Raw genomic sequence first — 17,190 nt, forward strand, 5'->3', positions numbered from 1 at the left:
CCTTGCTTGTAAAAAACGTTCAGTGCCTGCACCCCCAGGCACCCCCAGCTTGCTCCTTAGTGGTTCCTCCTCCTTGGGGACCACAGTGTGGGGAAAACTGGAGCCAGAGTGAGGAGCTGGGTGACCCACCTGCTCTCTGGGGCTGCAGTGGCAGACATGGCCTCACAAAATCCCCCTCCCTGCTCTTACAGGTGCAGTCCCTGCTGGCAGCAAGCTCATCTGCTGGGGTGGCTGCTTCTGTGACAGCAGCGATGGGACTGGGGTGGAATTCTCTCAGAGAGCTGTTTTCAATGACTCCTGGGTGGGTTATTGACTACAGCAGTGGTGTTTCCACAGGCTTTGCAGGTGGCCAAGCAGAGGTTGTGGATGCCCTGTGGGCAATGAGAGCCTGGAAGGCTGGAAGACATTTTTTCCTGCATGCCCCAACATGCAGGAAAAAATATCCCGGTGTCCTTGGGTGGTGGTGTCACCCCTGCTGCTATTGCAGGAGAGACACAGGCACTTCTGGCATCATTTTTCCATTATTCCCTGACTTGAAAATCATCTCGTATTCTCTCAGTAACCTCTCTGGGGTCCCAGTTATAGATACCAGAAGATTTGATCCTGCTCTCGTGCTCAGGAGAACAAGCCTTCCTATTGATGGGAAGCCAAGCTTGCTGTGAGCCCACCTATCACTGACTTCAAACCATCTTTCCAACTGTCCTTCCACAATAACTTTGACTAACTGTACTATTTATTGGCTCACATCACATCCTTATGGCTTCAATTTATTTTTGGAAAACTCAACCCACATTTAATTAGTTTATAGTTTGTTCCAAGTTTTGCTTATCCAGCTCTTTTTTTTCCTTTTTTTTTTTTTTGAAGTTTGTATTTTGATGTTTAGCATTTGCCTTGGCAACATCTGGAACCCGTTTATGGAAGTGTATTGTTACTTTTACTGCTTGTGCAGCTTTATTAAATCATCTGACTATTAATATTGAAAGTGTTCATCTGGGTCTAATCATGGCCAAGATGAGTGATGTGGCAGTTAAATTGTACCTACGAGCTAATGGTTCAAGGACACACAGTCCTGAAGAACCTTGCAGTGGGCTTTGGGCTCTTCTTTTTAGCTTCCTAGCACAAGAAGGAGGCGGGGGGGAGAAAAAAGAGATATCCCTGCTCTTTCTTGCAGAGCAGATAACAGAATCACAGCCTGAGTTAGTTTAGAACAATTTGTCTCCAAAGAATTTTGTCCAGTTACTGCTGTATTTCTGGCTCTAGTTTCCATATTTAACTCCTTCATCTGTCCTGGCTTCCCCTCTGCACAGCACAGCCAAGCCAAGATCCCCAGCACACACACCAGTGCACTGCGGGCGAGTCTGACGTTCTGCCCTGAGATCTCAAACAAACCCTAGATATAAATAAGTAAATAACATACCTGGTGGCTATAAATATATAAATAACCAGCCTCATCCTGCACCAGCAACATCCACGACCTGGATTTGTCATGTTGTGACTCCTCTGCAGAGCCTGCAGGTGTCCCTGGGGTGGTGGTGCTGGGCCAGTCCCACAGCAGCCTGCAGCGAGCACAGCACGAGCTGTGGGTGGGTTGAGCTGGAGGGGTGGAAGAGGAACTGTGGCAGTGACACCACCAGAGCACAGGCCTGCATGTGGTAGGGCTTGGGTTTGGGGTGACAAACCAGTTTGCCTTCAAATCTCTCTTCCCATGAAATTACCCAAATGGAGTCTGTAGGGTGCATGGCTATTGGTCTGTAGGTTGCTGCACACAAGTGCTGGGTTGATTTCTGTTCCACACCCAAAATTCTCATCCTCCAGTGGAGTTTTGCCTCAGATTCTACAAGCCCTGCTCTGGCAGAGCAAGGCAGAGAGGTGAGGGTAGCTCATGCTGGCTGCAGGTGCTGCAAATCCCAGCTGAAGCCATGGTTGTGGTGGCTCACCCTTGGATGGATGTGGGTAACTGGATCTCTTGAGGTCACCCACAAAATCTCAGGGTGTCCCAGCAGGGCCAGAGCGGCCTCATGGATGGGGGGATGCTGAGCAAGAGGCTGTGGGCAACATCTTCACCTACCCTGCTCCCCCAAAACCTGGCACAACACAATCCCTGCTGAGCTGCGTTTTAAGCCTGGCATGGGTCATTTAAGCCAAAATTTCCTCCTTCCAACTTCAGATCCAACAGTCTTTTCCTCTGCACCCAGGTCTTCCCCCACCATTAACCTGGGCCCTAAATACAAGGCCATGGGAGCTTGTAAATGGTTTATTTCTGTGTGGGAGCCTTTCAGCAGTTCTTTACAACTGTTGCAGGGAGGGGGTCTGGGCTGGTGAGGGAAGCAGAGCAGGCATGTGGGATGCTGTCAGAGCAGGCTGCATGCCCCGGATTTGGGGAGCAGGGAAGTTAAAAACCCCTTTTTGCTGTTGGGACGGGGTCCATGGGCTCAGCTGTGAACACAGACAGGTCACAGAGCTGACCACCAAGAACACAGGAGTTCCTGCATGTCCCTGACAGACCTGGGGGTGCCCATGGCTCTGCTGGGTCAGCAGGGCCCTGCTTGCAGGGGCTGAGGCTCCCCAGGCCACAGTCAGGAATCTTGCAATTATTTTTTTTTCTTCAGACTTACAGCTGGTGGTGGAAAATCTGTGAGGGCTGTGGCAGCACAGTGAGCTATGACTGGGGCTGAGAGTACCCAGCACTGCTGGGTGGTTCAGGGACATGGCAGATAGAGAATCATGGATGGCCCAAAGCTTAAAAAAATTAGTTGTTGTAGTTCAGGTTCATACCCGAACACTTTGGAGTGCATATATTTAAGTTTAGGGGGGAAAAAAAGTATAAATAAATATTTCTACATAAGCCACTCAGTGGCATTTTTTAAAGACATTTAGCAGCCTTAAGACAGGAAGTTTAAATTTAGCTGGGATTTATCCCTTAACCAAGCATAGTTCATGCACTCTTTCTATAAAAATAGAGATAATGTTATGCCTGTGAGATACAGGCAGAGCAGCTCCCCACAGTTATTCCTGCTGCTGGGGCAGACCTGAGGCTCACGGGGTGGGAGAATACCTCGTGCTGGGATGGGCACGGTGGGCAGTGGAGCCCTGGAGGGAGCAGCCCCGGTTGCCCAGAGCTTGGGAAGGCTCAGCACAGACACCTGGGGAGTGGGCAGCAAACACCTTTCCCAGCTTGGCCTCAGTGAATAGGAAGGGGGAGGACGAGGAGGCAGCGGGAGAGGTGGGAGCTGTCCCAGCCTGGCCGTACATCCCTCCCTGCACCTCTCCTCCTGCTGAGAGGGGAATAAATGAACTCTTCGGGCACACAGAGATGTCCTTTTTCCAGCACCGAATGTACTCGGGATGAGGGGAAGTGCCAGTTTGAGCCTGGGTTGTAGAGGAAGAAGTAAATTTCCCCTTGATGATAAACGGTACGGGAAAACGTGATTCTCCGCGGTTTCCCAGGCTTTTGTCCCGCAGCATTCTCCCACCTCCTCGAGGCTTTGGGATAACACAAAGCACAACTGACTGGGCAGCGGAGAGCCAGACAAAGGCTTTAAAAAAAACAAAACAAAACAAAACAAAAAAAAAAACACACAAAAACCAACGCACGGAGCAATGGGGTCAGCGGAGGCTCCCGGCTGTGTGACTCTCTGGGATTGTTTCTGGGTGGTTTTTCCCCTCGCTCACCTGCAGCCCCTGTGCTCCGCAGCCTGCGGGGCCGGCGCCCGCCGCAGCCTCAAGACCAACCTGTGCAAGTGGTGCGACTCCACAGCCCCGGCCTGCGAGGAGAGCGTGTGCTACAGCAACTGCAACCTCAACTCCTACTGCGAGGACCCCTACGAGATCTGCGTGGCGATATGGTGAGAGGAAACCCCCTCTCCGAGGGGGGACAGGGATGTGTGTGCCCCCTGTGCGTACCCCTGTGCCTGTGTCATTGCCTGCTGCAGTAATTCAGGACTTTCTCTTCCTCTTGCCATTACAATTAAAATTACAATGCACAGTAAAAAAAAAAAGCAAAAAAAAATCATTTGGTCTGCCCTGTAATTAGTACCAGTTTATTTTCTAAATAAATTCAGCTTTTTGAGTGTCTGACACAAAGCGGGGCAAGTTTGCTGCAGGGCCTATGAACTCCCAAAACCTCTGAATTTAGCTTTACAAGCTGAACCCAAGGGCAAAGCAGCAACCCTGACCTCCAAACCTATGATGTCCTCTTGCATCAGGGGTGGGTGAAACCTCAGTTCACATGCAGGGGTGCAGCCAGGGTCAGTCCCCATCCAGCACATGGACAACTAGGCTGGCACTGCACTGGGGTTAACCCACTGGGTTTAACCCACCTCTTTCCTATCCCCTGGAAAAAGTCCTTTTCTGTTCCTGTGAGAGGTGCCTGGACAGGAAACACGATCTTGCATTTCTGGCCAAGCACACCCTGCATGGTTTGGCCCGGAAGAGTGCCTCCCCCAGCTTTTTGGGCCCCGTGAGCAAAACTAAAAAAGCATCCATTTTGGGTCTGCCCAGAGTGATTTTCCTCCACTTTCCCTTTTAATTTGGCTGCCAAAGTGAAAGCCAGCCAAGCACTTATCGCTAGGCTTTATCTCAACCTGCTAATTAGCATGAATGCTGTATGCCAGCTTTCAGTAGGAGTTTGCCTCAACCTAATTGTTGCATTATGGACTTTTAAAAAGCAAAACACAACAAGAAACCCAAACAAACAAATAACAAAATCCACCCCCTGCCCCAAATTCCCCTACGCACACATGGAGAAGCCACCTTAAATCCTGGCTAGGCAATCCAGTGTGTCACTGGGTTTTTCCCATTTACAGGAAAAAGCAAGGCCCCTGCAGCAGGAATCCCCATGCCAGGGAAGCAATCCCACTGCACAGGATGGAGCTGCATCCTGCAATGTGGATTGGATGGGGTGAGGCAGCTACACAGTCACAAATACCCTGCCAACCCCTCCCAGCACCTCCCGTCCTATTCTAAGATTCAGCCAGAGAATAAGATCACCTCCAGGCCAGCCTTGCTGCCTGCTGCTCACTTGCAGAGGCATTTGTGGATCATCCAAACTTGTCCTGAGTGGGTATCTCAGTCACAGCAGCAGCTTTGGCCTCACGCTCATGTGCTCCAGGGCCCAGCCTTAGCAGAAGGGATCTCACCCTCACAGGACTCCTCATCCTCATTTGACAGAGAGCTCCTCTGTCAAATTACCTGGTAGCCACAAAAAAAAAAAAAAGTAGGGAGTGCTGAAACTGGGGCACTTCACCAGGGAGAGGGTGATGAATTTAGGTTCAAAGAAAGAACCTAAACCTAAGAATTTAGGAATTATTTCCTTGGCTTTTATGTCTGACTTCCCAGCTGACCTCAAAGACATGGTGACACCTCTCCATCCCTTCACTCTCAGGTTTGCACCTCCAGGTCAGGAGGCAGAGGCTGCTCCTGGAAAAATAATGAATGGTTGTCATTTCTTTTAATGCACCTAGAAATAGCTGCAATGCTGTAACCTGTGCAGGGCCAGTCATGCCCATCACTGGTCCTATAAGTACGTGCAAGTAGAATGACACCACAGCCACTGCAGGTAGTCATTCCCTACACAGCTTGAAAGAAATTATCTTAGGACCGGGTTTAAGGTGACACAAGGGCCAAGCTGCCAGGCTAACTCTGTGTGGGTTCATCTGTCACTTGCAGGAGACAGGACAACGAGAGCATCAGGATCAGCACGCTGTGCCACAACCCCCAGCGCCCCATCGAAAACCTCATGGTCCCCAACTACAACACCTCGCGCTGCATCATGAGCCACCAGCCCAGCGAGGACGGCGTCATCTACATCTGTGGCTGTGTGGATGAGCAGGAGTGCAACGACAAACTCATCTTTGAAAACCACACCAATGGTGAGTGCTTTTGTTAATGCTGTTTATGGGGCAGCAGCACCAATGACAAATCCTCTGTATTTCCTGTGGAGTAGGAGGTGCAGTGGCAGAAGAGGCTCTTTTGCCATCTTCTTTCACCTCCCTATATAAAAGCCAGCTGAAATCTCTACCCCATTACTGAGCCCAGCATTTTGTCTGTGGCCAAGGCATTCCTCACAGAAATACCTTCAGCCTTTGTCTGGAAACATCAGGTGATGGAAAACCCACCATATCTCTCAGTGGGCTGTGCCTTCAGCACAGGTTGAATCAGATGGGGAACCCAGGGGCTGGTGTAACATAGTGAGAGTCAAAAGCTCTGAAAGCTTTAAATAAATCACGTTGCAGCAAATCCTGCCCCAGAACACACCCACAGGAACTGCTGGCATCCCTCATGGCTGTAACCAAAGAGCTGGAGATGCTGGGTGCAGGGCTGGGCACACAGGAATGCCTCCCCTGGGAACTCCTGCAGCAGTGTTCCTCCCAGGAAGGGACAGCTGGAGCCACCCCAGTGCTAAGCACACACACGAGCGTGGCTTGGCTGCTGCTGCACATGGCTGGAGATCCAACGGGAGCTGTAAATCCACAGGAGGGAAAACTAAGAGGCAGCTCATTTCTGTACCTCAGGAGGGTCGTATGCTTTGGAAATATTTCCAACCAGAGCCTTTGGGGGATTGTCTGAACCTCCCCAGTTCCAAGTGGACCAGGTTTATCCAAGTGTCCATCAACAATCCAACCTGTAACAAAAGCAAAATGAAATGCCTCAAATTTTCCATAATCACATAAGGAGATACTGAAAATGAGCCTAAGCAGAACCTGCGAGCCAGTGGTATAGCTTCTCCTGCAATATAAGGAAAAAAGAAAAACATCACATGAAATGCAAATTCTCTGAACAAACAAGCCACTTTAATGGAGGCAAGTGATGCTAAATTTGGCGGTTCTTTGCTGCTTCCCCAGCCAAACATAACAGGTACACACACTTCTAGGGAGAGACAGTCAAATCCCAAAGCTGGTGCCGGGATATGCAATTTCACACAAAAATGACAAGTGGCTCATTGGAAATGCCACCCCCAGCAAAGGCTCCATAACCAGCCTCCTCCTGTCAGCCAGCGCGGAAAGCGCTGGAAGTCGGAGCAAGACCAGTGCAGCCCATACCTCTCCTCTTAGGTATGGGCCAGGGGCCAGCCTAGGCAAACCCCAGGCTCACAGACCCCATTCTTTACATCCTTTCCTTCAGCTTTAAGGGATCATTTGCATTCAAAATATTAAATTATTGTCATGTTCAATGGTCTAGACAACTCCTGAGCAGAGAAACGAGCACTTCTCGTCTGCTGAAGCAGACAGATTTTTTTTTCCTGTTTCTTGATTCCTTAAGCTTTGCTTTCGGGTCTGGGCTGCTGGGTGGCATTGCCCTTGCACTAGGGATGCAGGGGACTCCATCAGAGCCCAGACACCATGCTAATGAGCACACAGAGCCATCATTTCCTACAGCTGTGCACACAGAAGTCCAGGTGAGACCTCGGGAAGATGCTGGGTAGGGTGGAGCATGGCAAGTGCTTTCCACCTGTGCTCCAGCTGAGCCCGGCCCTGGTGGTCCATATCCCCTCAGCAGGGATGGACAGACCCATGCAGCAATGCTCAGCAAGGTGTGGGTTTACAGACCTGTGGTTACTGCCAGCTCAACTACATGTGCTCTCCATAGAAGGGTCTAAGCCCTGCTGCAGCCCCTGTGTATCAAAAGACTTCCATCAGGAAGGGGCATCCTCATGCAGGAATTTCCTGAAGTTGTGTTAACTTCCCCTTTTCGGGACTTGTGCACGCAACTCCCTTAAAAAGATCTTCTCTTTCTTCAGAGTTTCAAAGACGGGATCCAAAGCATCGGGTAAATCCATTAAAGCAGTAGGTGATATCCAAGCCCAATACTTTCCAAAATAAACATATTCCTGAGTTAGTTATTGATTTATATCAGTTTGGGTTGATCTTGTGGTTTAAACCTGATGCCTATTTTAGAAACGCTTTCACAGCCTTGCAGAAATTAGCTGCAGCACATTTTTTTGAAATTTGCCAAGGAAAATAGCTAAATGCTCTGTTTTTCCAGAACCTGAATTATGATCTGCACACACTGAGGTCAAGCAGCGAGAGTTTTGCTTATGGAATGATTCTTATCCCTCTTCCCCTGGGTTATTATACTTGGCAGAAAAACCTCTGAGTAAGATTTTACTTGAATATCTCTACTGAAGTCAGCATGTTTATTCCAGGAATCATGAACATCAAAGGATCAGACAATTATATGTTGTGTGAGGGTTATGGCTTTGTGTGTGTGTCCTCCCCCTCTCAATCTGAAGGCCAACAGGGGTTTTAAAAGAAATGAAACAAATGCAGCCATGCCCTGGTGATTGTTGGGGTTGCTCCTGTAAGGAGGAAGGAGATGCCAGCACTGGCAGACAAAATTGCTGAAATGATGCTCCCGTGTGCTAATTATCCTGCAAAGCATCCCAGCACGCCCCTGAGCTGGGTGGTCCTGCACACTGCTACCTCCAGCATCACTCCTGACTCTCTGTGTACCACAGGGGTCCAGCAAAGCCCCAGCCCCAAGCCCTCTCAGAGATTTGCTTTGTTTGAGCCTTGTCTCAGATTTATCATTGTTATTTCCAGCCAAGCTCCCCTTGCCACAAGCGCAAGCAGCGCTTGGGACCCCCCCAAAATGCCCTTTGCAGTCTCTTGTGGCACACTGTCCCATCCAAGTGGTGATGGCCTGTGTCTTCTGTTGATAAATGGAGCTAAATATGAGACCAAAACCAGTCACCCCCCTTGCTAAGTGCTTACATCTGGGCTCTGTGTGGGGATGAGCCCTTGTGCGGCCCCGGGAAGGGCTGCGCTCCATTAACAGCTTTGCATATTTTCCTCCTCCGCGTGATGAAAACGAGCTGTGGCAGACCCGCAGCAGCAGCACCTCGCCTTTGCTTTCCTCCCCTCAGGCTACTCCATGCTGCAGAGCAAAGAGGTGATCCCAGTGGCTGCCATCAGCCTGCTGCCCCCGCTGCTGGTGGCGGTGATGGTCACGGTGATATTTTACCTCTGCCGCACGCAGAGGCGACGCAAGCGAGCCAAGGCGTGGGGTGGCAAACAGGGACAGCCGCCGGTGCTGCCGGAGCAGGGGAAGGCAGGCGAGCGGGAGGAGAAGCTGTCCGTGCTGATGGATGAGAGCCCAGCCAGCAGCAGCCGCCCCGCTGAGCTGCTGCCCATCGAGCTGGACGAGATGGTGGGCAAGGGGCAGTTCGCCGAGGTGTGGAGGGCCAAGCTGAGCCACAGCCGCTCGGGGCAGTACGAGACTGTGGCCGTGAAGATCTTCCCCTGCGAGGAATACTCCTCCTGGAAGAACGAGAGCCAGATCTTCACCGACACCAGCCTCAGGCACGACAGCGTCCTGCAGTTCCTCACTGCCGAGGACCGGGGCACGGGGCCCCGCCGGGAGTACTGGCTCATCACCGCCTACCACAGCCGGGGCAACCTCAAGGACTACCTGTCCCACCACGTGCTGAGCTGGATGGACCTGCAGAAGATGGCTGGGTCGCTGGTGAGCGGGGTGGCCCACCTTCACAGCGACTACACGGCCTGCGGCCGCCCGAAAATCCCCATCGCCCACCGCGACATCAAGAGCACCAACGTGCTGGTGAAGAGCGAGCAGGAGTGCGTGCTCTGCGACTTCGGCATCGCCATACGCCTCGACCCCTCCCTCACCGTGGATGACTTTGCCAACAGCGGGCAGGCAAGTGTGACCCACCAGCCCTCCCTGGAGGAGCCTTTGCCAGCCACCCCCCTGTCCTGTGGCCAAAGTCCTCGCCCACCCCTGCTAATGCCTCTCTCCTCTCTGCGGCCAGGTGGGCACCGCCAGGTACATGGCCCCAGAGGTGCTGGAGTCCAGAGTGAACCTGGAAGACCTGGAGTCTTTCAAGCAGATGGATGTCTACTCCATGGCCCTCGTCTTGTGGGAAATGGCCTCCAGATGTGAAGTGGTAGGAGGTAGGAGCATCACAACCACGTTGCTGTGTGCCTTTTTGCTCCCTTACTCACACATCCCAACTGATGGCACAAGACGTGACTTGGGGTGGTCCAGGTCTCTGCAGGGCTGCCAAGAGTTGGTGACAGATTCCCCTGCTCTGTGTGCCATGGCTTAAGGGGGGTGGCTCAGTGGTCAAGTAGGACAGGACCCACTGGGATATCTAGTCCAGCCCCTGCTCAAAGCTGATGAGCTGCCAAGTCCCATGGAGCCTGTGCTGGTGATGCAAAGCAAACCAAGCAGGAAAAGCCAAAGGTGCCTTCCCCTCCTCAACCATTTTTTCCTTCAGAAAACACCAGAGAGGCTTATGTTGTAATGGGGACTCACAACCCCCAGCCTCTGACAGAATAACACACTCTGTCACTTCCCAGAGCCAGCCATCCTGGCATCTACAATTGTGTGCAGCAAAACATTTCATTAACTGCCCTGCAGTTAGCCCCTGCCTGCTCCCATTCACCTTCCTTCCCTATCCCCCCTACTCACAATACAAGCCCATAGAACTGCAGGAACCCTCAACCCTTGGCCACAAAGCTGCTCCAACTGCCCTGCAAGCCCCGTGGGCAGCAGGGGGAGGTCCCTGCCTGGTTTGGATGCCCCATGCATCCTTTGCTCCCAAGCCAGCATGCCCAGGCCATCTCTCCCTGATCATATCTCACCTGCATTGACATCCGGGTGGGAGCTGGCAGAAACCAGGGTGGCCTCTCACCTCTGCCAACAGCCAGTTTCTCCTTGGTTTTCCACAACATGGGGTTGGTCTTCTTGAAGGGCTGTTTCTCCTCTGCCTGTAGAAGAAATCTGGAAATTCTCACATCATAGTCACCTGTCCCATCCTTCACCAGCACAGTACTTTCTGCCTGCTCCAATTGTCTCACCCAAAGACAAACCAGGTCCTTTGTACTGCATCTTTTGGGTTCAGGGAGGAGGTCAGATGGTTCCTTGGTGATGTCTCTGAAAGAACCTCTGTGTGAAAACCCAGCACTACATTTCTGTGTCCAAATTCTCAATTATTTCCAGATCTGCTTATTTTTTGCAGACTGTTAAAAACAAATCCACTCTCATCCAGTGGGCCATACAAAAACAAAGCAGGGAATGCATTAGAAACATCCTGTAATGCTGCTGTTGCTTCCTTGCAGAGGTAAAGAATTATGAGCTGCCCTTTGGGTCGAAAGTCCAGGAGCAGCCCTGTGTGGACACCATGAGGGACATCGTGCTGCATGGCAGGGGCCGGCCCGAGATCCCAAGCAGCTGGCTGGTGCACCAGGTAAGCTGGGAAAAGAGCAACACACATCGTCCTTCCTCACTAAACCAGCCTGAAAAATTGAATTTATAGTCAAAGGGAAAGTGGGCAGAACTCCTGGGCTCTACTTTTAGCTCCACTGTGGACGGCTGGGCCCACACAAGTCCCACTGGACTCCTTCCCTTGTTGCAGAAAAGCCACCAGCCACAGACACAGCAGAACGTGTTGATCAATAGCCATGATCAGGAAGTCGTGCATGGCAGTGATGGGTTTCAGTTACCCTGAGGATAACAGCAAAATGGAGCACTTCAGTGCAGCTCTTGCCATGAATCATTGGATTTTGCCCCACTTCTCCCCCAGCACCTTGTCTGGAAGGCTCAGGAAACACGCAGTCCCTCACACACAGCCATTCACAGCAGGGACAGAGGGGAAGGGAGGCACATCCAGCCTTCTGCCTGGGTTTTTCAAGCTCAAAATTACCTTCAACATGAGAGAAATTTCCATCACTACAAGGCAGAGCAAACCAGGAAGCATCTCCTTCATGTGAAACACTCAGGAAAAGTGAGTGAAGCTGAGAGCAGGGGCTCCACAAGGCTCAGGGCTTGTCTCAAGGGAAGTCTTTCACCAGCCCTCAGAAGGTCTGAAAGCAAACGTGTCAGCACAGAGGGCATAACCCAGTGTTCTAGAACAGGAACATTTCAGCAGTGACAAAATGTACTCTGTCAAAACCACCCACAAGCACACCCAGATCAGCCAGCTACAGAAAAAGAGCTCCCTCCTGGCCCTGACAGGGTGCTCTGCCCCAGGCCACTGCTTTCTGCCACACACTAAGGACATGAGGGGTAACAGGCATGCTGATTGTGACTTCCACATCTTGCCCAACTTTGGTATTTCTTGAATTTCACATGTCTTGTGGAAAAACACCATCTGCTGACCAGCACTCCCATTCACCTGAGAATCAAGCTGGAACATCGAGCCTGCTGGCTTTCAGAGCCTTGCAGTGCTCAGTGAATTGTTTTGCAATATCCACCCATAAAACACACTGCCTCTGCTCCCACTCTGCCCTGCTGGCACACAGAGACAGGCTCTGCAAAGGAAAGAGAGAATTTCTCAACCTTAGGAGGCCACACGTTCCCTACAATGTCTCCTCTCAAAACCATGTTTGTCTAAAGACTCACAGCTGACCTGACTGACCAAAACTGCAAACAGGACCAAATGAATCCATGGCTTCTGTGGGACCCCTCATCAGTTGGTGAGTCCATTTCTGGAGCTCGCCCAGCCTTTTTCATTGACAGAGGCAAATACAGGAACTTCAACCAGCAGTGCCACATGTTTGGAGCCTTTGAGTATTCAGCTCAGTCATTCACCTCACAGGGTCTCTGATAAACTTTGAAACCACAGAAAAAATATACAGAAGCTTGGGTTGTCAAAAATCAGACTTTGATAGAGTGTGAGCATAACTGTGCTCTTCCCAGGGCTGAAGGGAGGCTGGCTGCAGTCACCTCCCAGAAATAATGCTGCTGTAGTTGTGCTGCTGTAGCAGGCAAACATAGCAAGGCTTATAAGGTGGGAATTTTTATTGGACCATCTGATGGCCACTGGGGAAGAACAGAAAAGCCATATTATGTTGCTGAAAGTTTTTCTCTGATTAATCTCCTTACAAGCCTGGCTTTACAGCCTTTTCTGGGCATTTTGCAACAGTTCTGCCTAGGATGAGGAATTGGGCAGCACCATCTGCTGGGAAGCAGCAGAAAGCCACTGGCTTGTGCCACTCCGGGGGTCCAGGCTGGCTTCCCGTGGGAGGAAGTGTTGGGTGACATCGAGAAAGGGTGACAAGTCACTCAGCTGAATGGGAGGCACCAATAGATGTTCCCACCAGTGACAATAAGTCATAAAAACTTCCACGTTTCAACCGTGAGGATTGCTCTCAGTCAAGTGAAGACCATGTTTGATTTTCATCAAGTGTCAGCACTAATTTCCCTGACAGGGCTGACTTACCCAACAGCAGCTGGTGGGCAACTGCATGAAAGGCTCCACAACAAAGTCAGCTGAAGAAATTAATCCCCACTTTCCCAGATAACTTACAGACCCCTTAGGTCTGTGCTTCTACCTTGTTTCACACCCCAGCATATTGAAAAAAAAAAGGAAAAAAAGGGTTTTTAGGCCAGGTAAATTCTTGAATCTGGTTCATAAAGCAGCTGAACAGACTGATGTACTACAACAACCAGAGGCTGGTGCAGGACAGGAAGGAGCAGTGGCAGCTTAAGTCAATAATGCCACTAAAAATACATTTGTACAACTCAGCATGCTTTGGAATCTTCGAAAAAAAATATCAAATATAACAGCCAAACTAAGTTCATTTTGTAAGCCAAACAAGATGTTTCAGTTATACCTGCAAAAGAATATCAGCACTACAAGCCAAACTGCAAATAAATGTAAATTTCCGGGAAAAATAAGTACAGAAAACCTTGTATGTCCTGTTTGAGAACAGGATGACTTTAAAAGCTTCACCTAAGCTAGCTCATTTTTGCATGTAATCAATTACCCTCAAATCCTTTCAACTAAGCTAATAAATAAGTGACGTCAGAGGTGCTGAAACACACCATCTGTCAGTTTTGCTGTACAATCCTGTTCTCTCCAATCTGTGTCTATTATGGAAGACTTAACACAATGAACCTTAGCAGACAGCAGGGAGTTCTCTCAGTGAGTAAGGTGCAGAAGGGCAGATGGAACTGACTATCTCTGTAGGACTTGGATATTCCTCTTGTGTGGGTCCACATGAAACTTCAGGGTTCTCTTAATTGCAAATTAAGAAATACATAAAACCCACTGAAAACCACGAAGCTTTATTTAGAATAATGATTTTTCCACTGTGTTCCAACTTTAGTTGACAATGATGCCAAGAGCAATAGCACATGATGGAATTACATGGGCGAGGGAAGGTTCAGGACAGTTTCTGGTGCTAGCTGTGTTACTAGCTAAAGGGTGGGGGATGCACCAGCTGAATACTACCATTTATTTTTTCCCAGGCCCCAAATATTGTGACTCTTTCAGAGCCCTACACAAATAGACAAAAACCCCCCAGGTTTCTGGGAGATGTAAGCATTGTAGCTGAGAGGAACTCCATGTGCTCTGGAGTAAACTGGGAAGCACCTCAGCCCATGTCAACCAAAACACTCTTTTGTGATAAGAGAACAAGGTTCAGCTGGACACTGAAACGAGTGTTTGGCACAGCACAGCCTTTCAGAATGCCACTAAAACAAGAAGTCAGATGTAAGAAATTATTTTCAAACTACCTTTGAAAACCACCTCCTCCCCTCCCCAACCCCTCCCTCCAGGTGTAACAGGCAGGGTGCAGCTCAAACCCAGAGGCCTGGGCTCAGCCAGCAGCCTACAGTCACTGTCCACACCTCTCCTGCCCCTCCTGGTTTTAGGGTGCTCTGATCCAAATGGGCAAGGCTCAGACAGGAAATAAATACAAGCTGGAAGGAAACAGGCTCTAAGTCTCACAGCCAACACAAGCCAGTTTCCAGGGAGCATGGGGAATGTTTGGGAGCAGATGCTGTGAGAGCTGAGGCTGCTGCTCTAACACAAGCAGTGCCAGTGGAAGCATCAGCGCTTACCGAGGCTGATTCCTCTTGTGCTTAAGCTTGGCCAAAACCAGCCTTCATGCAGGAGGCTGTCAGAATTCCGGCAAAACACTGAAACTGTGTTAGATCCTCTCCTTCCTGCCTTCTGATGCTAACCTCAGCCCTTCTGACTGCAGGGAATGCGCTTCCTGTGCGACACCATCACGGAGTGCTGGGACCACGACCCCGAGGCGCGGCTCACCGCCCACTGCGTGGCCGAGCGCTTCAACCTGATGGCACAGATGGATTGTGATGACATCCTCAACAACAACACGGACAATGAGGCCAGCAAAACAGCTGCTCCAGGTGGGGAGCTCCAGGACACTGATGGGAGCAGAAACGTTCAGTGATGCAGCAGGCAAAAGTCCTCATCACAAGGAACAAGAGGATAAGGGAGAAGCATTTAGGTCATGGGGGAAAAAAACCTCACTGTTTTTCAAAATGGAACTAAGATCTAGTACATAAATTATTTATAAGATCTGTTTCCTCCCACAGATACAATGAACTGAGGAATCAATATTTTGGCTAAAGTGAAACATTATTATATGAACTGACTTTGTACTTACTTAAAATGTATAATGATGCAAAGCATTCCTTCTATTATTTTTTAAAATAATAATGTTTAATCTTTTATTAATAAGCAGCTGAATTCCACGTCTATCTTTTTAAAGTCCTTCCATATTGTCATCACGAATTTCTTTTCTAGCTTATTCTGCAGTGATTAAAACGATTTTCCTCTTTTTAATGGCCTACACATACACACACAACATCTGTTGTAGCAGGAAAAAATGAGATGTACTATACCCTCTATGGAAGAAATGCTGACATCCAAGAAAATCACTCATGCAACCTTGTCCAAAGATCCACAATAATCCAGTTTGTAAAAGCCTGATCCGATGCAACTCCAACATACCTTTGCTCACTGGGAATTCCTGGGTTGATAGTCAGGTGGGTGTGTGAAGCTTCTTTGAGAGTGCAGACACGGCTGCTTCACCCTCAGAACTCTTCATGCAGGATATCTAGGCAAGCCTTTCCCCCATCAGACCAGTTTCCAGCCACCTCTAGCCAGATCTGTGCCTCAGTAACAGCGTCAGTCAACACAAGGGTGTTGGCCAGTTCCTCTGGGAACTCCCACACCCCCCTGCTGGGTTACCCCACCTGGGGAAACACAATCAGACTGAACTGAGAGCTTTATCCCCACGATCACCAGATCAACCCAGGCTGCCTCCATTCTGGACTGCAATTAAGGAAAGGTAAGTCACACCTTGCCCTGAACCCTGGTACTGTGCAAATCCCTCCACCCTTGGGAGCAAAGACCTCAGGTGCCCCAAAGTCCTGCAAGCCCATACCTGACACCTACACAGAGGTGTATTTTTTGGGATGGCATCTGAGAGGAATACATTTCTTGCCACCACACGGCTGCATGGATCAGTCCAGAAAGAGGGGAAGGGAGCAAACCATGCACAGCCACAAGTTTTCTGCAGCTGAGGCTCCTCAGTGTGGAGCAGGGACACAGATCTGCAGGGCTGGTTTGAGTCTCTTAAGTGCTCAGCTATAACAGCACTAACCCATATAAAAACCTTTTCTTCTCTCTCTATGGTTTCCATCTCACTGGACTGTTTTTACAGCTGCTAAATTAAAATCCTAGAAACAAATTGTCTCTAAACACTTCAAAGAAGGACAGAAGGAGAATTAATTAGGTTGCATCAAATCTGAAAAAAATTTGCTTAGATACCACTTATGTCACCTGCAACTGTGACCACACCTGTCATTCTCACTAATCTTCACCTGGTTGCTACCTCCTGACACCTTACAATTTTTCAAGTTAATCCTCTTCTCTTGAAGCACACCCTTCCCAGCTCCCCACAAATACATCATTTCCAACCTACCTGACTTCAGCCTCATTTCTTTAATATATTAACCACTGCTCTAGCACAAGAGGAACAGAGCAGGGGACAGCTTTTCTGTCACAGAGATAAAAAACTACAGTAACACCAAACTCTCCCCTAGACTGTCCAATCTTTTCTTCCCATAGTAATTTGTGCAGAATTTTCATACCAAGTTCTGCACCAAGTTGTTTGAACACAATGATGAATGTGTTCACTTGTTTTTCCACGCTCAAAAGGATTTAAAAGACACTCTGACCTGTTCTTCCTACAGGTGACAGGGACAGAGGGGGATCAGCCTGTGCAAACTAGACATTGAAGGCTGAATCTCTGATTCTGGTGGCTGAAATCCAAATTCTCCTGGGAAGACAGATTTCATCCTAGGCTTGACATTCCATACTATAAATATGCTGAAAAACTTTATCTTTTCCCCTACCCATTCCAAATATTCCAAAATCTTGAACAACCCAATTTGCACAGTGCATTTTTTCCA

At 49.4% G+C, this 17,190-nt stretch overlaps 1 protein-coding gene and 1 long non-coding RNA gene across 2 annotated transcripts in view; one reads left to right on the plus strand and one right to left on the minus strand.

The window, feature by feature from the left end:
* LOC135309149 (TGF-beta receptor type-2-like) overlaps positions 1-15,460 on the plus strand; it is a 30,294-nt gene extending 14,834 nt beyond the window's left edge. Inside the window, exons 2-7 of the mRNA XM_064435098.1 lie at positions 3,695-3,845; positions 5,668-5,870; positions 8,864-9,654; positions 9,767-9,908; positions 11,079-11,206; positions 14,949-15,460. Coding sequence (XP_064291168.1) covers positions 3,695-3,845; positions 5,668-5,870; positions 8,864-9,654; positions 9,767-9,908; positions 11,079-11,206; positions 14,949-15,161 — 1,628 coding nt within the window. The 3' untranslated portion in view covers positions 15,162-15,460. The remainder of the gene's footprint in view (positions 1-3,694; positions 3,846-5,667; positions 5,871-8,863; positions 9,655-9,766; positions 9,909-11,078; positions 11,207-14,948) is intronic.
* Positions 4,194-9,254, minus strand: LOC135309151 (uncharacterized). Its single transcript, XR_010369463.1, has 3 exons — positions 6,508-9,254; positions 5,343-5,418; positions 4,194-5,190 (listed from the first exon to the last, which is right to left on the minus strand). It is a non-coding gene; the product is annotated as an uncharacterized LOC135309151 (long non-coding RNA).
* Positions 15,461-17,190: the final 1,730 nt, after the last annotated feature.

The sequence above is a fragment of the Passer domesticus genome, chromosome 10 (genome assembly GCF_036417665.1).
Source record: "Passer domesticus isolate bPasDom1 chromosome 10, bPasDom1.hap1, whole genome shotgun sequence".
Taxonomy (NCBI): domain Eukaryota; kingdom Metazoa; phylum Chordata; class Aves; order Passeriformes; family Passeridae; genus Passer; species Passer domesticus.